We start from the raw sequence: 17,297 nt of genomic DNA on the forward strand, positions 1-17,297 counted from the left end.
GGAGCTGACATCATCTCCCTGCGCTCCCCGGCCCCGCCTGGCGGGGAGGAGCCGGAGACCCGCGCGGGGCGGCGGGGGAAGCTAGGACGGCTCCGGCCTCGGGGCTGCGGAGAGGCCGCCGCCCGGTCCTCCCAGTACACCGCCCTGCCGCACCGCCCGCGGGGCTTCCCTCCCGGCCCTCTCCTCGCCCGCCCAACTCCCCTCCTCCTTCCTGGGTCTGTCCACACTGCGCCCCTCTGCCCAGGGCTGAGCCCGAGCCGCCTTCCGTGGGGGCACACATCAGTCTGACTCAGGCCCTGGGTCCTAGGGCTGTGCTGCCGCGGGGCGGGTCAGGGCCCCAGGCTCGTTGTGATTTAGGTGTACAAGCCCTGTTGTTTTGCTGTGTGGATGCCGCTCAAGCCACAGGCCCGAGTTAGAAGGGCTGCATAGTGCCGTGTGGATGTGTTAGCACATCAGACTCAGGTGTAAACGCAGCTTTACAGGGTAGTGTGAGTGCTCAAGCCCGGGCTTGGAAACTGAGTCTGCAAGCCCAGGTCCCATAGACCTGGAATTACAATGTAGTGTAGTGTAGACGTACCCTCTGAGGCCTCCCCTGAGCCCCACTGTAGGGCCTAGGAAGCAGGGACCTTGCTGCTGGCACTAGTCATTGTAACTGCTGTGACATGGGAAGGAAAGTGATTCCCAAGGCTGGGGACTGACTGCCTTATAGTTCTCTGCCAAGGGCAGGTCTGAATTCATGCAGCTGGTCATATGACCTTCGGGATGTTTGGTGCCTTGGCCTGGACAAACTGGAGAAATGTTTATTTTTTAAAATTTAGGGGAATACATCATCCATTTAGTTTTTTTTTACATTATCCTAGGGATGGGAGGGGACTGGATGCAAAGCATTATCCATGTGGGCTTGGTCTAAATGAAAAGCTGTACTTGTTTAACTAAAGGTGTGATGTTGCACTGATTGGAGAGACCAGGGGAAGCCTACTTACCAAACTGTGGCGCCAATGTAAGGTGTGGGAGGGATATAGATGACTATCTCACTGCCTTTGAGAAGGCTTGCAGTTTGAACTAGGTTGATCCTGTGGACCGACACCACTGTCGTCACCCCCTTACTCGGTCCCACTGTGATAGAGGCATATAGCCAGATGGATGGAGTTGATGATACTGGGGACTATGAACAGTTCAAAAAGGCTCTACTGATTAAGCTTGAATTGACACCTGAGGCTCATAGGAAAAGGTTTCTGGTCCGCAAAACACCAAATGTGTGACACCCCCCAGGGATCAGTTCTGGGTCTGGTTCTGTTCAATATCTTCATCAGGGTCTTAGATAATGGCTTAGAGAGTATACTTATAAAGTTTGCAGACGATACCAAGCTGGGAGGGATTGTAAGTGCTTTGGAGGATAGGTGATAGTTATATTGGGGAGATATTCATCCAGTGGAGAGATTCTGGGGCAGAGAACTCTTGTCAAACCCTGTGTGGTAAAACTCCATCAAGCGCTGAAGGGATGTACAACTTGGGTTAAGGTTCCAAATGTGAAGCCATGTGTCCTGCCTACAGCTTGCATCCTTGTACAGACACAGGAGTGATTGGCAGCAGGGTTCTTCATGATCTCGCCTTTGACATCCTCCTTAGGAATGACTGTATCACTTTAAGATAAAACCCAGTGACTCTTCTTGTAACAGCCAAGGGCTTGAACCAGGCGGTAACTGAGCCAGAGGGCTGTGACAGAAGGTGTTAGCCAAAATGCAAATAGAGTGGCTGGCAGGGAGCAGGAGGGGTTTTCTCCCTTTGCAGTAACACAAGGAAAAGGCTGTTAAGCTCAGGGCATCTTCCTGTCTGTAAGCACACACCTGTAACTGAGTGGGGTGGTGGGAGGAAGAGCCCTCACCCATCTCCACACAAGAGGTATGAGTCACACTAGCTAAGGAGTGACCCCCCCCCCGGAGCCCAGTGCTATGACCAAAGGCACACGCTCACTGCCTATCCTTACAGGGAAGCAGAGGCAGAGCTGAGCACAAGGAGACACGTGCAGAGAAGGAGGACTGCCAAACGTTTGCCCTGTCATGGCATGAGAGAAGCCCCAGAGAAAAGTAAAGCAGCCAGAATATTGCTGCTAGTAAAAGAAGCATCTTGTCATGTGGTGGCCATAAACATGGTGGGTTCTCTTAACCAAGAGATCCCCAAATCACTGACTACAAGGAGTGGGGAGGAGGCAACAGGTTGATCCCAAGAGGGGAAATGTGTTCCTCCCATATGCACAGTCCTGGGGTGAAGATCCAACTCCAGTGGCGGGGTCTGTCAGTGCTGGGGAGCACCGTGTTACCCTGCCTCTCCAGAGCTCCAGAAATATGGCTGGGTTAAGATGAGCTTTCGAGGTGAACAAACCTACCTGGATCCCCCCAAATGTTCAAGGGGGGTCACTTCCCCAGCCTAAAGGTAAGGACACCCCAGGCTGCAGCCAAGATGGCTGACAGATGGAGGAATGTGGGATCACTGCCCTCCTCACCCCCTGGAAGGTGAGTGGGAGGAGGTGATGGCAGGATCCCATTCCAGTTTCAAAGCTAAAGGTTTTGGGATGGCAAAAGAGCAGATGGGTGCATAAAACTCCCCATGTGTACCCTGCTCGTGTCATCTATCAGACAAGTCCTAAGGGGAGGATGTGAAACTGTTCTGTACTGTGCTATGGAAACTGTGCTGTCTGTAAGAATCTGGAAAGTGCCCTGTAGGAGAGCTACCAAGTGGATCTATGCTGTAATGCAGGGGTCGGCAACATTTGGCCCGCGGCTCGCCAGGGTAAGCACCCTAGCAGGCAGGGCCAGTTTATTTACCTGCTGACGCGGCAGGTTCGGCCGATCGCGGCCCCCACTCGCCGCGGTTTGCCGTCCTGGGCCAATGGGGGCGGCGGGAAGCGGCGCGGACAAGGGATGTGCTGGCCGCAGCTTCCCGCCACCCCCATTGGCCTGGGACGGCAAACCGTGGCCAGTGGGGGCCACAATCGGCCGAACCTGCTGCGTCAGCAGGTAAATAAACTGGCCCGGCCTGCTAGAGTGCTTACCCTGGCGAGCCGCGTGCCAAATATTGCCGACCCCTGCTGTAACAGCTATGAATAATGATTGTGGGTTCAAACTTCCCTAGGTCACTGGCTAAAGTGACCCCACTCAGTTTGCTCTCAAAGGAGGAAGAGATGTGACACAGTGGGAATTTGTAATAATATTTTAATGAATAATATGCCTGCCAATAGTAACTTGACTAGAGATTGCTATCCCCTGGGTGCCAAAGGGTTAAAAAGCTGCTCTTGGGCAGAGCTGGAGACCTGAGGGGCGAGAGTGTGTGTCACAGAACCATCTGGAGTGATATGAATGGGTCATTAGAGGACTGGCTGAAACTGACCCATATCAATGGAGGATCAGGAAAGACAATGGAGCCTCAAGGACTGAACAGTTTACACCTAACAATGCAGGTGGAGCACATGAAACCACTGTGGCCCTGTAGAATGAAGTGGGCTGAAAGGCATCGGGTGGCTCAGTTACGAGCTGGCTTTTGGAGAAACTCAGCAGCTCTCACTTGGGACTGACAAAGAGCAATAGGGAGAGTGTCAAAATGGATTGTCTAGCACCTTGGCTGGGTGGAACCCTGGCTTGGCCAGGATGAACTATGTCTTGACCTTTGCTCAGGAGCGGTTCTGGGGAGGGGTGGGGGCAGGGGCTATAGCTACCCCAAAACTTGTCTTAGCACACCTCCCCCCCCCATAGCCACCCTCTAGCAGCTGTTGCTCTCCAGCTGTCCAGCTCTGAAGGCAGAGTGGAGAGAGCGGTGGCTGCTGCTCGGGTGCCCAGCTCCAGCAGCAGCGGAAAAGTAAGCGTGGCCGGGGTGCCCAAGAGCAGCCCCCAGCCCATGTCCCCGTCCATCAGGTTATGCCGCAAAAGGCAGGGGGAGGGTCTGGGACTCCTCACAGCAGCCTGGACTGACCTGCTCCAGCCTGGACTCCTGGGTCCTGTCCCTACAGTTGCTGCTCCCTGAGGACTCTGCTGGCCCTGGAGCTGGGTCCCCCTGCCTGGGCAACTCTGATTGGCTGTGAGGACTTTTCGCTGCTGTGTTCCAATTGACTAACAAATTCTATTCTGTTTTGAAAAGGCTGCCTGGTATCACTGCAGACACTCACTGAGGTGCATTGGTCCCTGAAGAGTGTGCAGAGCTCACAGTGTAAAACAGGAGTGCTGGAGCCCAGATGCTCAGTCTTGGTAGCTTTGAGGCCACCTGTCCTACCCTTAAGGAAGAGTATGACCCCTGGGTGTCTGCACACTGAAGGGTTCCTCCAACAGACTGTTTAAAAGTGGGAGCATAGCACAGATCCTGTGGATCTGTGACTGGTGAACACGTTTACTGACATTTACTGATAAAAATCTAATCCTTTCAAGTCCATTTATAGTGGTATACCTCATTCCCCTTCTCTTATGGGAATACATTATACCAGTTATAAGCACTTTCATATTGGTATAACTACCTTCACAGTAGGGGCAGTTATACCACTTTGACCATACTTACAGTCTAGGCCTTACATTGGTTTAGCTTGCCCCAGGGCACTATCACACCTCTAGCTAAAGCATGCCCCAGGACATGTATACCTTCAATAATAGAATGTAGGGTTTGAAAGATATGCACTCAGCCCCTTCCAAACCCTACATTCTATTATTGAAGGTATACATGTCCTGGGGGATGCTTTAGCTAGCTAGAAGCACACCACTTCTGTATATGGCTCTGGCGTGCAATGCCATGAAGGCAGATTCTATCGATCACAAACACTGCTTTAAAGGGTCATGTCATTATCAGGTCACTTTCAGCCCAATGTTCAACTTGGGGAGTTGTGGAGTGAAGGGTTGTGTATGTGTCTTCTTGTGTTTTGTTTTCCAGATATACAAACATTTCTGTTGGTCTTTAGAGTTGTAAAAGTTGTAAAAACAAAGTTAAAATGGTCAAAGTTCTCCTCACAGCATCTCCAGCCAAACAATGCCGCATCCTATCTAGTGCACAAGACCCAAAGAAGAAACTGACTCACGTACCTTGCTGAAGCTGAAAAAAGTGGAAAGCAGAGTGAAGAAAATTTAGATTTAAATATTCTTCCAGGTCTAATCAAAGTGTTGTTTGCAACACAGGCGAGGAAATAGTTTTGTAAAATAAAAATAATTTTGGCCTATATTCCTTTAAAGTGAATTTGGCTTTGAAAAAAGGTGACCGTCTGTTTGACCATAGTTGAAAGACACAGGAGAAATGTGGCAGCATGACTGTGTTAGAGATTGAAGAATTCCGCTTCAAAACAGCTACAGCACAGGCACTGCTGGGCAAGCTTCACTAAATTTTCCTGCCAATGTGCCTCAACTTTGACCTGGATCTGACTGTTCTCTCTCTTTGCTCATACCATTCAATTCTTGCTCTTAATACTGAAATTTGCCAAAAATGGGGAAGGGATGAAGGGTTATGGTAGTTTTTGTGCTGAGGGCAAAGTCTTAAACCAATGTATTTCACGTTATCCAATGCCCAATGTGAAATATATTGGCGGTTTTAGTCTAGCTCCATTTTTATTTGGGAAATGAAATGGTGGGTTTACTCCAGCTTCGATGGACTTGTGTTCTCAGCTCAAAAGTTAAAATATAATTCCACCTCTTCCTCCTCATTGATCGTCTCAGGAGAAGCCCAAGGACTGAATGGGTTTGATGTCAATGAGAATTTATGGCAACATGTGAGATTGGCTCTTCAATTCTTATCTATCAGAGCTATTGGGTAGGGGGAATCCCTGGAGGCAGTATTGCTAGTATTGCTTTTAAAATGGAGAGGCAAAAATAGAATAAGGCTGGTGGGTCAGTTTTTCCTCTTTGGAGGGTTCTGGAAATCGGTCGCCCGAATTCAGGTTCACATCTTCAATCGTTTTTATTCTGCTTTTTACAATATTTATATTTTTTCCTATAAAATCTGATGCTTTTTTTGGAAAGACATCTTTTCACATTAGGAGAAACTAAAGACTTTAGGCATTAACAAGAAAAAAATTAAGAAAATAAGAAATAAATCAAGATTCATTCATTCTTTTCAGAGCTAAAGTAACATTCCCAGAAGGGAACCAGAGGCTGGCCCTTTTCCAGTTATAGAGACTTTATTTAAAAGGACTGTACACAAGATTTTTAGGCCATATATTTAACATGCCTTAATTGCACATTAGAAAATGGCCTGATTCCAGCTGATTCTCCGTTCCTTAATAGCAGTCAGTGTTTAAATGATATCAAAATTACAATTTGGCACTGAATAAAAATGCCTTAAAAACTGCGATGCTACTCTATCAAAGTTACATTGTGTCTGATCCCCTTCTATAACAGCTCAGATGCATATTTTTATTACTCGCTTTTCTTTAAAGCAAAGATATCAGAAATTATTTTTAAAACAAAAATGTATTTGAAATCAGGAGGACAAAAATTAATACTAATTTTTTAAAACATGTTAAGTGTATGGCTTAAACAGCTTGATGACATCTTGTTCAATAGTTCTTCTACCGAAGAATCAAAATGTAATAGTCTTAAATAAAATTTTAACATGAGAAGATGAAATGATGAGTGGTTTTGCAAAGGCAACTTTCTCCTCTCTGAGTCACACAGTATCCCTAGACTATGATATTTTGTTCTTCATGAAGGCACAGATCTAGTGATGTCACTGGGAGATCTGCACCATGGGCCCTGATACAGCAAGGCACTGAAGCAAGCACTTAGCTTTTAAGTATGTGAATAGGCTCATTGAAGCCAAAACTTACAGTTAAACACTTGTTGATGTGCTTTGCTGAATGGGAGTAACAGAACAAGAATATCATGCTCCAGGTTTGTTGTGCACATCTGAAAAATAAATGTTGACAGAAACTGAGTATGTGCTTAATGTCCTGGTACAACATAAAAGAAAGAAAGCACAAAAATAGAGGGACTACATGACTTAGAACTCCAGCAGTGAAATACTTTCCAGTACATGGTCAGTGTGATATAAAACATGGATAAATATATATTTTTAAATAACATCAGGCTAAATCTTCCGGTTTGGGTGCAAGGTACTGAGTGGGGTTGGGCTGGGGAGACCTAAGGAGGTGCCAAGGCCCCTCAACTGTTGAGGTGGGTGGGAGTTGCAAGCACTCTGCACCTTGCAGTATATATATATGAATGAAAGGGACATTATTACTCATACTTTGGGGCTTGCACAACCAAGGGAGTAGTGCTTTGAATAAATTAGTTTGAAAGCTGTCATTAAGTGGCCTGGTTTATTTAAAAACAAATAAGTTGTTATGTTTCTACTGCCACCTGCGTGGGTTATTATGTAGGGAAAATATGGTTGTGTATCTGGTTTTCCTTCAGATTAATAAACCATGACTTGGCTTCCTCATATAGCATATGTAGGTCAATAAGGGAAGGTGTAACAAATAATACACAGTTTTAGTAGGACAAAATAATTGTCCTGCTTTGCTATTTTTGCCATTTAATGAAACCTTTGGGTTAGTTGATAAAGATCACATGAGTACTGGTACCAGTTAGAGGGCCAATGGTCACATCTTTGGAGTAATTATATCCCTACTGGCCTGATTCTGCTGCACAATAATTTCTTGTTTTCTAAATTCAATTGGGGCCAGTTAATCTATATTACTACAGTTTGAAGGCACTAGGCCAGATTCTCCTGGTAGTCTCTTGATCTATATTGGTGCAAGAGGGGAATCAAGCCCTTCAGTTTTGTTCAAGGTGAAGAATGGCAGGGGTCCAAGTCATTGTGATATACATCTGATTACCACATATCCTTTCCACAGGCATAGATTTATGCCAAGTTGCCACCCCAGAGTAATCAGTGAGCCCTGTACGAGTCTGCAAAAACACACACCCCTTGATATTTTCAGCCTACAAGTGACAGTATGTCATAATCAGCTACAAATTACATCTTAAAAGAAGAAACTTCTTCCACAATTCTGCTGGAGCAACTCTTTGGATGATTTTATTCTTGATCAGGGATCAAGTTGGATGGGTAGGTTGGGATTTTAAAGAGTTATGGCCCAAGCCATCTTGCTTTCAAGTCAATGGGAGCTGGAGTACACTTTTGGGTTGGTAAGTGGCTTTTTGTTGAATCGGAAAATGTTCTTCATTTGTACTGCTTCTCTCTCGTTTTAAGCAGACAGTAGAAATCATGTTAACACACCCTGCATTACATAGCCCAACTATATATGGAGCAGCTCAGGAATAATAAAGCGATGAATAAAGAAAATAAGTCTTACAACGACTTTTGACCATTTTTCTACCTTCAACATAAATCCCAAATACTTCTTTAAAAGTTAGTAGACCAATCTGAATTATTCTTGTGAAAGATTGTCCTGTACCACATTTTATATCTACCAGTGTCAGAAAGTCCCAAAGCTGACTAGGTTAAAGAAGTTGACTTGGTTAAGAATCACATTTGCTGTATATTGACTACCAAGTCTATGGTAATTAACATGAACAATGAGTTTTCTACTACAGATGGAGTCCAAACCCCACATTGTTACTAAAGGGAAGACTGCAGTGGTAGTTAAACACCTGTTTTATTACTTGAAGCCCAACAAATTTTAAAGATGAGAGTTATTTTACATGAGTGTTTGCAGATAAAGGACAGTAAGTTGGCTTTCTTTTAAAATGGCACTCTCCAAAGAATGGAAGTAATCACTCTTATTTTAAGTGTAGTTTTCTACACTGGTGGTGTTATTGTGTTACTTATAAAATGGTAATCAATCTGTTCCTTAGTGGGTGAAGTTCTAGGGCACTGGGAGTGGAGTGGTGTATGTGTGTCTTGAAAACCTCACAGACTACTATTTGTGCATGTGCATCACATTGTGAAATGGCTTGTTAAATTTTAGGGTGGAAAGCTATTTGAGTGCATGCAAATAGTTGGATGCCAAAAACTGCATGATTAACTTAGAGTCTGGCTTCAAGCCATTTTGATATTGTGGGCCTCTGCACATCTGAACTGCAGCTCCATGCCAGGTGTCTGAATGCCTACACCCCAAAGCAGTGCACAAACTAGGGGAAAGTAGGCGTTCCTCTACCTACATTGCCTACAGGCCTGATCCCGTAAGTGTGCTCATAGCTCACTTACTGAAGCAGGCCCTTATAGGGAAGCTTGCACAAAATGGAAGAAGGAAGAGGCTGAGCTCCCTCATCATTTTTAGCCCAGTGGTTAGGGTACTCAGCTGGGATGTGGGAGACCCCCCAGTTCAAGTCCCCCCTCCACCTGGTGGGGAGAAGGGCTTTGAAAAAGGATCTGCCACGTGAGTGCCCTAACGCTGGGCTGTGGGGCTCCCTCAGTCCTGGTGCAGATGCTCCACTGTGGCTTGAAGGAAGGATTGGGCCAGAGGGAGAGAGCACATAATGAGTATGAGAATGACTCTATCGCCTGGTAGTTAGCACAGTCACGTGGGAGACCCAGGATCCAGTCTCCCTACTCTAATGACTTTTTAAAATTATTTATCCACAGTGGAATAGCTTCAACATGTGAGACTGAGGGAGCGCCTGCTTCAGAATATCCTACAGCCCAGTGATTAGAGCACTCACCTAAGAGGTGGCAGAGCTCTGTTCAGATCATCCTCAGGTGGAAGGGGGACTTGAGCTGCAGGTCTTCCACATCGCAGGTGAATATCCTAACCCCTGGGCTAAAAGTTATGAGGGAGGCCCTCCTCTACCTCTTCGCTAAAATACCATAGGTGCCTTATGCCAAGCGAGGGTTTGGAGCAGAGACTCCCAAGCAGAGGGAAGCACCTCCCTGCAGCCTGGATTTAGGTCTCTATCGCCAAGACAGGGGCAGGGCTTAGCGCATACCCTCAATTTCACACCTCCCATTGTCTGGCTTTTGTGAATCCCATTCTGAGGCACCTGTCTCTCTCCATTCATTGTATAAGGAGCCTAGGCACCGAACTCAGGCCTTGTGGAGCCCAATTATTTTCTAGGCACCTCACCATGCCTAAATTTCTTTGTGAATCTAGCCCTGTGACTCTGTACATCTTCATTAAACATATGCTATATGTTCTTTGTACTTAGAATGTAAATTGCTAATTACAAATAGGTAGATAGTTTTCCTTCCACTTTAAGCATAATGTGTAAGTTTAAAAATAAATATGAAAAAGATAAGCCTGCAGTACTAAAAAACTATTGAGCAAAGAACAAAGACAAATAAAAAATCCTCCCCCAACATTAGAGAAATTTGCACCTTAAGTGCCCACTTACAGTACAAAAATAGTCATATACTACCATGCTTTTCTGCAGTGCTTTAGCACCTCTGGGCTCTAACAATGTTTTAAACTGCAAGTATAGGGGAAGACAAAAGAGTTGTATAATCACATTAGGAAATATTTGTCCTGTCCACTGCAACAACAGCATACCCATATTACAGCACAGCTGCTCCAAATTGATCATGGTGCAAATGCCTCGCCAGAGGAAAGATAGACAGCACCTGTTAGTGCACAGTTATACTTGCACTGCAGATAGGCCCTAAGTTATTTCTCTTGAAAGGAGGGGGTAAGGTAGGAGCAGTGGAAATTTACCAGACGTAGAACAAAGGAGGCCAGGTGATGAGGAGGGGGTTAAAATAAAGAAACAGAGAGGAACAGGGGTCATATGGGAAGAGGAAACATAGAGCAAGGTCAAAGAGCTGGGTAAGGGGCACCAGGAGGTAGAGGTCACATAGCATATAAAAACTGCATGGGGCTAGGAGTCCCTGCCTGCTTTCCTGAGTTCAGATGGCCCCAAGGACTCTGGATAACCCAAGGGATTCAGACTCCACCCAAAGAATGGCCTGGGGTAGTGAGGAAACTGAAGCAGGGACATGCATTTGTTTTGTACGATCTGTACTTTTCTGTGCTTTGTATGATTAAGTAAAAAAGAGTATAAAGGTGTTAGACTGTGCAAGGTGTGTGATCATAATTGCTGCATCCCCCTGAGAGAGTTAAACCATCACCTGAAGCTTCACCCCTTTTGAGTGGAGTTCTGGGTGTGTTTAAGTAACTGGGATAGCTTGAGGGTCAGGGCTGGTTCTGAGAACCTGGGGCAGGTAAACTGAGCTGCCTCATTTCCAAGACGAAGGCCCATTGCTTGAGAGTCAATGCCCAAGAAACGTGCCAGAGGGGCCAAGGGAGGAACCAGTGAGGCAGTCTGCTGAAGCTTAACCCACCCCAGGGATCCCCAGCAGCGGAAGGTTGGATTCCTCTGAGAGCAGTCCCAGTGTGTGGCCAGGAAGGGGCACTCATTAGGTTCTGTAACATTAATGGAAGCAATTCATTAAACGTAAGTATCTGAGCTCTGCTAGTAATACATGCATAACAATGAGAGGTTACAACAACATTAGAGGTAAAGAGACAAATCACCATTTATCTTTGAGACAATGTAGTTAAATGCCATATCAGATATTCCTAAGGGAAAACAATTACAGTGCAAAGGTAAAGATTAATTTAAATATCATTAAAATATAATTAAGTGTTAATAAAAGCATATGTTCCATTTGAAATTGTTATTTAAGCTTCAGTTTCTTCCACAAAGGACACCACCCGCTCCCTTTTTTTTAATGCCACAAAATGATTCATACTGCAGAAGTTTTCTAGGCTCCTGATCAAAAAGCTGCAATACTTTAGACATTTCGCTTTGGTCTTAGTGGAGCTTTAGAAATCAAGCACCAAAGAAACAGATTTCTATGAATCATTACTGCCGTAGCTCATACTTAAAAATATCAGGATTTCTGACAGGCGAGAGAGAGAGAATTTTGATCATATGCTGTCTTGAAACAATCCATGAAAGTTATACAAACTGGGCAAGCCTGACTCATGCTGTATGCCATATTGTAAATACAGTACCTCAGTATAGTCAGTCAGTGACATATGGAATAAAACACAGCTCACTGCAAATAGTGTATACAACTTGTAATGTGTAAGAGAGAAGAGTGTTCAGAATTTAACCTTTGATTGTATTCTGTTAAATGTTGCTTTTTTACAATAGTTACTTGCCTGTTGTGCATATCACTATTATTTGTAACGAAAAGTAACTTTATAGATGTAGTATTTGGTTATTCTTTGCCCTGACATAAGGTGATTCGCAAATGACAAAAGGGGTATTTCCTTAGGGTCAGTTAGGTGGGTTGTCACATTTTAATGTTCACATAGTAAGATGAAGAGACTTCTATTCACGCTCTGTGTTCAAATCCTTCTCTGGTATGAAGACTCCATGCAGGTCCAGATGCAAGTCTACATTAACTGTGGCCCGAGCCATCTCTGTGAATGTTTTAGCATCCAAGACGAGCAGGAAAGGTGCTTTCCTGGGATCTGATGTCACAATGGAGGATAAAATAAGACCTAAAAAAGTATAAATAAGGAATGTATTTCAAAAACAGAGACAAACAGACTTGATTTCCCAAATAGAAAAGGCAACATCATCCACTGATAAGTCTGGATAACCAAGGACAGCAATGAAAACTGCTTTGTGGATCAAAAAGTCTAACTAAGAATGCTAAAAAACTAATGAATGCCTCCATCCTGTTGCTGGTCTGCCTGGTGTATACCACAAAGAAAAGATGCTGAAGCAGTAGTCTCAATTAAGTATTTAACTATGTGTCCACATCACAACTGGTAACATTGTTGGGCATCTCAGCTGTGAGGCTAGGGACTTGAATGGGTCCTAAAGACTGCACTCCTCACCCACCACTGCAGGTGGTTCCTCCAGAATAGCACTGGCAAGAGATGACGTGGGAGCTTGCAATACTACTGTATCTGCTGGCCCTGGTCTGTAGTTAAATGGCTTCAGGACATTCCGTCTTGCAGTTTTGAAGAATTCTTTGATGCCAACCTGATAAAAGATGGCTCCAGTGGGCTACATGAAAAATCCAATTATTTTTAAAGTCTAGCTTGGGAGCACACACGTGAGCTGAATTTGGCCCATTGTTCCTTTGCAGGAGTGGAAGGAGGCAGTCATATGCCCAACTTTGAAGAAGGGTGACACAATGAAATGTAAGAACTAGCATGTCATCTCCCTCCTCCTATAAAATCTTATTTTGGATACTCTTACATAGACTTATTGCTTCGATACAGGAAATAATAAGAGATTATCAGTGTGGATTCTGGAAAAATAGGTTAATTGTGGATCAAGTATTTTCAATTCATACACTAGAGAAAAAATAGGAATATGATCAAAATACATACATAGTTTTTATAGACTTTATAAGAAAGCATATGATAGTATATCACAAGATGGCCTCTGGGCCTCAGGGTTTTTTTCACTGACAAAATTATTAGGATGGTACAGCTGGTACTAGAATGATCCTCGAAATGGAAAACCTACCTTATGAGAGGAGACTCAAAGAGCTTGGCTGGTTTAGCCTAACCAAAAGAAGGCTGAGGGGAGATATGATTGCTCTCTATACATATATCAGAGGGATAAATACCAGGGAGGGAGAGGAGTTATTAAAATTAAGGATCAATGTGGATCCTAGAACAAATGGATATAAGTGGCCATCAACAAGTTTAGGCTTGAAATTAGGTGAAGATTTCTAACCATCAGAGGAGTGAAGTTCTGGAGCAGCCTCCCCAGGGGAGAAGTGGTGGGCAAAAAACCTAATTGGCTTCAGGACTGAGTTTGATAAGTTTATGGAGAGGATGGTATGACAGGACTGCCTACAATGGCATGAAGCCGATCTGCAACTGCTAACAGCAAATATCTCCAATGGCTGGTAATGGGACACTAGATGAGGAGGGTCCTGAGCTAATCATATCTTGGAAGGACAACCTTATGGTCTTTGACCTCATGGCTCACCAAGGAGAAGATGAAGGAATAATACTGAGAAAGATCTAAGAGCGCTTAATGTGAATTACCATTAACAGAAAAAATTACCATTAATGGGGAAAATATGCCATTGAGAGAAAGAGGTTAGGGCAGATGGTGAAAGAAGTTAAGGACCTCCATCTCCATGGTCTACAGAGCTAGGGAGAAGTAGTAGCAGACATCTTTGTTTGCAGGACCACAATGGCTGAGGCTAATTTTACTTACCCCATGGCACTGTTGCTCAGTGGAATAGATTTCATATTAAAGGTCATTGACAATAAAACAGTTAAAATTTCTGATTCTTCATTGCAAGTCATCTTGACAGTGAAGGGCTCTGCATACTTATATATATATATTTTTATCCCCAATTTCTTACAAGAGCAGTCTGCTTACCATCATCCTCTTCTTTTAAATCAGGACTGGGAACAAAGATAGGCTCGGCTGGCCAGCAGTGCTCCTCCTCCCAGCTGAGCTTTTTCTTTGTCAGAACATCAACTTTTGCTATCTAAATTATTAAGACAAAAATAATTCTTCAGTCTCCATTCTAGCTCTTAATTTCAAAATCATGCTGTGTACCATACAACAGAGTGGCTGGGTAAAATGACAGGATCAGTACTGCAAGTCAGGAAGCAATGAGACAATTACTCCAGCATGCCACAGATGAAATATTTGGAAAACTTTAGGCTCCTCAGTCATGTTTAGTGGCTGTATAGCCACAGAATCTTGTTTGTATTTAATAGGAGACAATTTCACTTTAGAGACTTGAGAGCAGAAATTGATACTGTTTTACTACATTACAACTATACCTGTCAACCAAGGATCTCAAAGCATTTCACAAAAGTTAGTTAATTATTTAAGCCAGATGACATCTCTGTGTCAGGTGAGTCAATAATATTATCCCCCCATTTTACAGAACAGGAGCCTGACACACAAAGTTTAAGTGATCTGCGCAAGGTCGCACAGGACCCTTATAGCAAAGCAAGGAATAAAATTCAGAACTTCCTGATGCTTAGTCCTGTGGTTCAATCATTTTCTTTTTGTGTGACCTCAGTCTTTACAGAAGTAAAAACCTTAAGTAGTTAAACAAGACAAATATTAAAACAAAATCAAAGAGACAAGGCGAGTGAGGTAATATCTTTTATTGGACCAACGTCTGTTGGTGAAAGAGACAAGTCTTTGAGTTTACACAGAGCAGAAGAACTCATTGTCAGCTTGAAAGCTTGTCTCTTTTGTCACCCGAGGTTGGTCCAATGAAAGATATTACCTCACCCACCTTGTCTCTCTAATGTCCTGTGACCAACACAACTATAACCACACTGCAAAAAGTAAAATCAGTTCATTGTGATGGTTTAAGTAGCTAATAAACAAATGGGGCCAGGATTTCACCCATGTACTGTAAATATAGCAGTAAATATCTCCACATCTCAGCAATGGGCTAAGTGCCTGAGCAACCCAACGCCCAGTATGACAGAGTTACTATTTCACATTCAGCTCCATTATCTTCTGTATGCATCTGCACTGCTAAAGGTAAATCACTGTTCCCATTCTGAACCCCAAATCTGAAGAGATCCCTGATTTAGAACTTAAAGGAGTTTAAATGAATTATAAGATACAATATACAAAACAATATCAGATGTCTTCATTGCATCTACTGCATATCACAGATGCCCAATGTAAAAAACAAACAAAAAACCCCACCTCTTAACAACTATGGTTTTATTTAAGTCATTTGTAAAGGAGGATTATCTTTGTTAGAAATCACAAACTTGCTGATTTGTTTGAGCTAGTGTCAGATACGCTGACAAACATTGCATCATCGACTATATAATATTACAGATCCAACTTTATTTTGTAATCAGCTGGGAAAATTAAAAACAGGAACAATTAGTGAACTCTCTCTACTTGGCCTTATATTCTCTTGGTAGGTTTTAGGATAGATTTTGCTGAATGAGCGACAATTATCAAGAGCCAGCTTGTCTATATAACTTTCTCCTACCCTCAGTTAATAGGACTGTCCAGCTTATAATATCAGAGGGGTAGCCGTGTTAGTCTGGATCTGTAAAAATCAACAGAGGGTCCTGTGGCACCTTTAAGACTAACAGATGTATTGGAGCATAAGCTTTCGTGGGTGAATGCCCACTTCGTCGCAACTTATATGCAACTTATAATGGACTTGTGTTCTAAGAAGTCTCTCTTTAAAAACTGGTATCATGGAGGGGTGTGGGGCTGGGGCCCCAACACAAGTTAAAGCTTCCTGAAAACATCAGAGGGTCAGAGTGAAGGGTACGTTGTGATGAAATAGGCATCTCTGTATATGGTAATAACAACAGTCCGTATTCTCAGCTGGTGTTAAGTGGACATAGCTCCATAATGAAACTACACTGATTTATAGCAGCTGAGAATCTGGCCCAATTGGTTTATTTTTGTCATGTGGCAATGTAGGACTTATGTCCTTATCTTTTAATCCTTTTGCTTTTAAGTGCCGGAGTTTGTAAATGTGATACGTAAACATATTGTTGTGACTTATTTGTTTAAGAAATGTGGATTTTTTTTATTTTTGGAACATTCACATTACAGAGCAGAACCACAGGCTAGTAATGTTCCAAATCTGACCTCACAACCAGGCATTTTCGCTATGGTTGTATGGATGTAGGTCAGGGCATAATTTGGACCATGTAGGTTAGCTAGTGAAATAAACTGCCTTCACTATTTGCACACTGTTTAATTTGATTTGGGTTATACGAATACAGTCATGCAATATACAATCAGAGTTATATTATACCTTTGTGGGAACTGGACTCCACCGAACTTCTGTTGCATAGATATATCTGTATTTTTTGCCATTATAATCATAGTTGATGCGAGGCAGCTCTATTCCTACAGGTAAAGTGAAACATACATACTGGTAACAAGGAAGGAAAATAGCACAACTGTACATCTAAGACATGTTAAAAAAAATGAAGCACATACAGTCAAGATCTTCAGAAAAGATCTTCAGTTAACTTCTGCAATATATATTCCTTGGCAGGGACTAAGTTAAATTTGCTTAGACTTTATGTACAGATATATGGATATATTTTTAAAAAAAATGAAAGCTGAACAAGTATATAGGTGATACAAATTCATAAACCACTGACATTTCACTCTCATGGTTTAGCCACAGCCTCATAATCCCCCAATGTATTTATATTCTTACTGTTCAGTTACCTTTCATTTTTCCAAAAATACATAGTAATATAGTGTGTTTACCTGTGAGGTGCAACTGGAGATCTCTTCCCCAAATTAAAAATAGATAAAGATATGCATATAGATAATCTTGCATATTTAGATCCCATGATCTCAGATCTGACCTGAAACCTTAATGTCATGATATTTTGAGCATTCGTAATCTACCTGGTCCTTGGACAGATATTCACATTAGATTTACATTAATTATTCATTTATCCTGGATCTAGCAGTTAGGTC

General features: G+C 43.2%; 1 protein-coding gene across 2 annotated transcripts in view; it reads right to left on the bottom strand.

Moving 5' to 3' along the window:
* Positions 1 to 11,214: 11,214 nt before the first annotated feature.
* Positions 11,215 to 17,297, bottom strand: part of BCO1 (beta-carotene oxygenase 1) — a 30,330-nt gene continuing 24,247 nt past the window's right edge. For both annotated transcript variants that reach the window (XM_054048496.1, XM_054048497.1), the window contains exons 9-11: positions 16,615 to 16,709; positions 14,226 to 14,337; positions 11,215 to 12,370 (exon numbers count right to left, since the gene is read on the bottom strand). In XM_054048496.1, the coding sequence (XP_053904471.1) occupies positions 12,198 to 12,370; positions 14,226 to 14,337; positions 16,615 to 16,709 (380 nt within the window). In that variant the 3' untranslated portion in view covers positions 11,215 to 12,197. The remainder of the gene's footprint in view (positions 12,371 to 14,225; positions 14,338 to 16,614; positions 16,710 to 17,297) is intronic.

The sequence above is a fragment of the Malaclemys terrapin genome, chromosome 14 (assembly GCF_027887155.1).
Source record: "Malaclemys terrapin pileata isolate rMalTer1 chromosome 14, rMalTer1.hap1, whole genome shotgun sequence".
Classification (NCBI taxonomy): Eukaryota; Metazoa; Chordata; order Testudines; family Emydidae; genus Malaclemys; species Malaclemys terrapin.